Genomic DNA, 6158 nt, shown 5'->3' with positions numbered 1-6158 from the left:
CCCCGGAGGAGGGGGGGAGAGGGACGTCTATAGAAGATCAACATCGGATACTACTTATGTCAATGACCAGAAGTCCATAATATTTAGAGAAGTGTTGCCTTATAATGTCATATTGCCTTCCCTTTTTTTTATAAAGAGATATTGCCTTCTTAACCGGGTATATTTGTAAAGAACAACATTTTCATGCAGGCCGTCTACTTTTTGTGCACATGAGGGACTTAAGTCTCAAAACGCCAATAACTTATCACCTTATCTAAAAGATCAGCATAGCAAAAAACACTAGGCAGTGTTAGTGAAAATGTGCTAATTCTTCAAAATGCACTTTTCACCCAGTTATCAATTCCTAACCAAAAGTCTTCAGCTGAAAACAGGCATAACATATGATCATCACTTACCGAAAGCAAACAAAAAGAAACTTGGACAATTATTATCCTGCCATTTTTTCTTGTTTCTAAAACTTTAAATATCCTAGTTGAAAAGAAAACAATGGAGTTACTGCTTATTTATTCTTCAATCGACTCTATCAACTAATGCCTACATTATGCAAGAAGAAAGTGCAAGAACATAAAAGGTTGATATACCTCCTCAAAAAGATATCCAGTTCAAGCCACACAATCATTATGGTCTATTAAGAGGTAGGAAGGATTATACTCATCAAAATATCCATTCATTTATAAGAATACTTTTAGACAACACTACTCTTTACGGAGACAATTAGAAGCCCTTCTCAACCCCAAAAAAAAGGACTCCATAGACCTATAAGAAATATTACAAGAAACTTGAAAACAGGTAAAAGCTTTAAAGTTTCTTCATCATGGATCAACTTCTTCCCCTATGTTTAACATTTTATAGCTAAGCTCGAGCAGTTTCTTTGAGTTGTTTAATCTGTTTGCCTCTCCAAGACACCACCTTACTTGTGCCTCAACATATCAAGATTAGCTGACATGATATTAGTCTTGAATCAGTTTCAGTGATATTCCACTTACTAATTATCGAAAAGCCATTCTCTTGCCACTTACATAACTCAGTATCAAATAAGATAGCCCACTTGAACCAGAGAATCTGAGCGAATCAGATTATTTCAACTAAAATCAAAAATTGCCGGTAAGTTGAAAGCACAAAATCAATAATAATATCAAGTAAGAGGAAGAGTTCATTACTTGCAACTAGATCACCGTATTCATCATCGTAGATAATGGCTGCTTTGAAACCTGCAGCTTGGGCTTGTCTGACTTTATCTTCGAAACTACATCGACCCCTAATTATGAGCAAGAATGGCTCATGGGAGCTGTTTTTAGCTGGTTCAACCTTATTAGTCAAGGTCGAGCAGGCATCTAAAGGCTCTGCCACATACAACGTCCCGCATATGCCTGATTCCCTCGCTGACGGAGCTGATATTAAACATTTAGTACAAATTACAACAGCATCAAAGAGACAACATATGTTAAAAGAAAAAAAAAAACACCAAGACTAAGTTCTCAATGAAAGTACAAGCATTAAATTATCATGAATCAAACCATACCCCATCCACATTTTCTTGCTCAAAATTGGAAGAAAATAAATAGAAGCAACAACAACTACTACCCCAAAAGAGAACCAAGTAAAATTAGATTGATAGTAAGCAAATAAAGGTCAAGCACTAAAGTTAAACAAACTTAATATTGAATATCACTCCCAAACCATTGCATCATACAACTAAAACACCAATTACAAGAAAGATCCATATTAAAACACAAATCAATAGTGGTAGAAGCAAAGCAAAAGTTAAGATTTTTAGCTCACCAAAATTAGCTTCAATGTCTTCAAATGATAAAGTCACGTTCTTTCCTATCAAAACCACATTGCCAAACACTCTAGTACACAAAACACACACAAAACTCAAGTACCAAAATACCCACAAATTCCTCATCTCCAATAAATAGCTTACAAAAAGAAGAAAAAAGTATCAATACACCATCTTTGAGTCCCAAATCTCAAAAACCCCACAACCCCTTTTGCCAATTTTCAAGAAAAAACCCCCTCAAAAGGAAAAAAAATTGTTACTTTATTGAAAGAATAGAAACATCAGCTTCCATTCTCTACACAGCAAGAATGAAACATTCGATTGTAAAAAAAAAAAGAAATTGGTTCTTTTTCCCCTCCTTTTGGTGTCTAGAAATGGAGAAATTTTTGGAAGGATTTGGGAATTTTCGAGTGAGTATTTCGACAGAGGAAGAAAATAATTATTTTGCTATTTATAGATATGTCTCTATGGTGTGCTCACTGTGCTGTGATGATTATCTGAAGCTAAAAAGACAAGAAAAAAACTACACGGGGTGGAGAAATGTGGAAACAAAAAAAAGGAGAAAGAAAAAGGGAAGGAAAAGGAGGGGGGAAATATTACTGCAAATTGCAAAAACCAAAAATATTACTATTTTTTAAAAGACTTTAACGTCCAGTTTCTTTTTTTTTCTTTAAAAAGAAAAATAAAAAGAATGTTAGTGCTTTTTTAACTATCGGAAATTTTGATATATTTCTCCTTTTACAAAATTGCGAAATTACAATGGTTTTTTCTTGAGATAGATTTCTCGTCATGTTCTTTGGATCGCTCTCACACCTGTAACGTTAGTGATTGCCTCGTTAACTGTATATCCATAGAAAAATAAAGTGGCACAATCACACAATAAATGGAGTGAATGAGTGGTTATATTTAGTATGTCCCCTCTTATTCCCAACATGCTATGGTACCCCAAAGTGGATAGGAGCAGATTGAGTCCGTATTCGTCGCGGAGCAATAGTCGCGTCCAAATTTGAATTTTTTTTTACTATTCAAAGACTACCAAAGTTTGACTAACATCAAAACCATAAACGAGAATACTATAAGATCAATTTATTGGACTTTTAAGCCATTGGGCTTTAAAGATAAGTAGTGTGAATTGGGTAATGGTGGAAAATTAAATGGACTGGGTTTGGCTTCAAAACTGACTCGGTTTATTTGGTTAAACTAGTTGACCCAGTTTAATTAGTAACGTTAAAAGAACGTTAAAAGACAATACGTTGTCTTCCTATCAGATGTCTGTTCACAGTGAACAGACACCATACCTTTTCACAAAGCCAACAATTGCCTATAAATTCAGGCATGGCTTCCATTCTAAAAAATTCAGAAATTCAAAAACTACATAATCACTTTCCCTCTTTCTACAAGTTTATTAATCCATAAAGTCTTGTGCTTTCTTGTTCTTGGAAAATTCTAAGTGTGATTCGCTTCGCTCTTTAAGTTCGTTGGTTTCCTTCTTCTAGTATTGCCGCTGTCGCAGGAAGGTTTATTCCGTTTTATCCTGGGAGGATTTAATCCATTACCTTGACAACTGTGAGGGGGTTAAAATTCCTTAAGGACACAAGCAAATTGTGGATTCGGAATTATTTATTCTATTTCTTCTTCCTCTTGTTTTTCTTAACAGTGTTGATTTTGGTTTAATACACGTTGCCTAACACAATTTTCTCCAAATAATTATTTCATAATAGTTTCCAATTTTGGATGAAAAAGAATATAATGTGGTTGTGTTAGAATCTTTCATTTAAAGTAGATCACAAAGATCCTTCCTTATGGAAATATATCGGGCCTACGAATAATAAAGGCAAAATACAAAACTGATCAATCGGCTAAAATTAATTATATTTGTTAGCTGAAAATGTATAAAAAAAAAAAAATATATATATATATATATATATATATATATATATTTGTATATAATACACATACACGCGTGCGCGCACACATATATATTATCGATTATTATTTTTTAAAGTGGATAAAAATAAAACATTTCTCAATTATAAACGTGTTAGGCCATCTAAAATTAAAAAAATTACTTTGTCTTTTAACGTAAATAAATTTTATCGACCATACTCAATTTTACGATAGAAAGTTTTTCCTTATTATTAGCATACCTTATTATATAAAGTTAGTAGAAATTTTTGTATCACCAACCAACCGTGATATAGCTCACAAACAATTCATTAATAAGCAAGAATTAAGTAACCAGCTTTGTTGCCTAAAAAAGTCAAAACCTAGATATTTATGTTGTCTTAAAATACTATTGAAAATAACTTGAATAGTGAGTAATTAATGTATCTTAATTTTATTTTAATAATATTATGACAAATAGTTCCACAAATATAGGTTAAGTGATTTATCAAGTTTGTTTCAGAATTCATATGACTTTTGGGACTCTTGCATCAAAAATCTCCTCTTACAATAAAATATGAATTTGATAAATCATGTATGTAATTTGTCCGGCGTAAACGTTAACTCAAACTTTTTTTTAAAAAGGCCAAAAAAGGTAGTTCCTTGTCAAAGTAACCATTTTCTCTCCGGTATATAGTAAAGGCTAGTATGGTCATTTTACGAGAATATCCATCAAACATAGAAAACATGTGGCATCTTTAATAGAAGATGAATAAAAGAACTTTTTTGGTTTAAAATAATATTCGAATATTGATCCATAAATATCTTGCACCTCCAAGAGGGTACTGGATTAATCTAATCTAATCTAATTAGAACTGTCCTTCTAGCTTGTTACAATTATTTATTTGTATGATGAAGTTGTTAATTAATTGTTTATGGACAAGTAGTTGTGGAGTGTCCACAAGTAGAAAAATGAAAAGAAAATAAAGGACTTTAGGTGCAAATTGATATATTGGGCCCCATTCCAAATTATAAATTCGATTTAAGTTTGATTCCGATTTTGATCCGTCATTTTGTTTGTTTCCTTTTATTTTTTTAAGATTATCATTACCATAAGAAGCATCAGCGAAGCGCAAGTTTTATGTAAGACTTGTACAAGTAAGGAAATCATAATCGATAATTAGTAGATTATAAATATAAGTACACACTTAAATGTACTATAAATGCATAGGCTTATTGTAAATCTACTCGTCACAAATAATATAATTCAAAATCGGGGAATGTGCACAGGTGGACACTTTGAGAACCTCTACTCCTGCATTTGCCCCATAGCGTATGGTATGTCACATCTGCCCATCGAAGACACACCCTTTTGGCGCACCGCTGTTGCTTCGAAAGAAGAAAGCTGGATCGTTGCGCTTGTGCATGGACTATCGGGTGCTTAATAAGGTCACCATGAAGAACAACTACTCGATCCCGCTCATTACTGACTTATTTGATAGACTTGGTCAATCCAAGCACTTTACTAAGGTGGATCTCCGCAAGGGCTACTGCCAGGTTCTCATTGCACAAGGAGATACGCCGAAGATGGCATATGTGATAAGATATGGAGCTTTTGAAGACGAGGCTAAGGTACGGGCTGTCCAAGAGTGAGAGGCACCTACAAAAGTAACTTAGTTAAGATCCTTCCTTGGTCTTGCTAACTACTATTGTTGGTTTATCAGTGGCTACTTAGCCAAGGCCGCACCATTGATCAAGTTGCTAAAGAAGAAAAAGCCATGGGTTTGGACAAAATATTGTCAAAAGGCATTCGAAGGGCTTAAGGCACCTATGACAGAAGAGCCAGTCTTGGCCCCCAGACGGAGCACCACTGAACCCTCTAGAATATCGAAACCGCTTGTCCCTCGGCGTCTTCTCTCAGCTCCGCTGACGAACACCCTCGATCCTCCGAGCTATCTCCACAACCAGCTCGTAAGAAGTCCCCATATCAACCTCTCAGGGCATAGTGGCGTGGATAACAAAGTGCAAACCCGCAACAAACCTTCGAACTCTCTCTGCACCGGTGGGGAGTATCATAAGTGCATGGCGAGACAACTCAGAGAATCTCATAGTCGGTCACCGACATCTGACCCTTCTGGAGCTGCTCGAACTGAAATCGCAACTCTTCCCTCTGAGAGGGTGGAATATATCTATCTAGAAAGAGACGTGTGAACTGGTCCCAAGTCAAGGGAGGAGAACCTGCTGGCCCGCCGAGTAGATAGGACTGCCACCATCAATGGGCCCCGCCCTCCAGCTAAAAGGTGGAAAAGTCCACCCCGTGGGACTCCAATATCCTCATGTTGTGCAGTCTGTCCCTGCAACGATCAATAAAGTCCTGGGGTCCTCATGTCGCTCACCTCCAAAGACAGGAGGATGTAGCCCGGTCCATCTATCCAATAGCTTCTGCAGCTCGCCGGCCGCAGCTGGTCTGGGCTCAGGTATAGCCGTATTA

At 35.9% G+C, this 6158-nt stretch overlaps 2 protein-coding genes across 2 annotated transcripts in view; one reads left to right on the top strand and one right to left on the bottom strand.

The window, feature by feature from the left end:
* LOC109223295 (receptor homology region, transmembrane domain- and RING domain-containing protein 2-like) overlaps positions 1-2301 on the bottom strand; it is a 5778-nt gene extending 3477 nt beyond the window's left edge. The window contains exons 1-2 of the mRNA XM_019387551.1: positions 1783-2301; positions 1161-1391 (exon numbers count right to left, since the gene is read on the bottom strand). Coding sequence (XP_019243096.1) covers positions 1161-1391; positions 1783-1909 — 358 coding nt within the window. The 5' untranslated portion in view covers positions 1910-2301. The remainder of the gene's footprint in view (positions 1-1160; positions 1392-1782) is intronic.
* Positions 5003-5490, top strand: LOC109224171 (RNA-directed DNA polymerase homolog). Its single transcript, XM_019388757.1, has 2 exons — positions 5003-5299; positions 5392-5490. The coding sequence occupies exons 1-2, from the start codon at positions 5003-5005 to the stop codon at positions 5488-5490; spliced, it is 396 nt and encodes a 131-aa protein (XP_019244302.1).

Source organism: Nicotiana attenuata, chromosome 3, assembly GCF_001879085.1.
Source record: "Nicotiana attenuata strain UT chromosome 3, NIATTr2, whole genome shotgun sequence".
Classification (NCBI taxonomy): domain Eukaryota; kingdom Viridiplantae; phylum Streptophyta; class Magnoliopsida; order Solanales; family Solanaceae; genus Nicotiana; species Nicotiana attenuata.
Note: the sequence above shows the minus strand (reverse complement) of the source record. Positions and strands in the feature narration are given on the sequence as shown.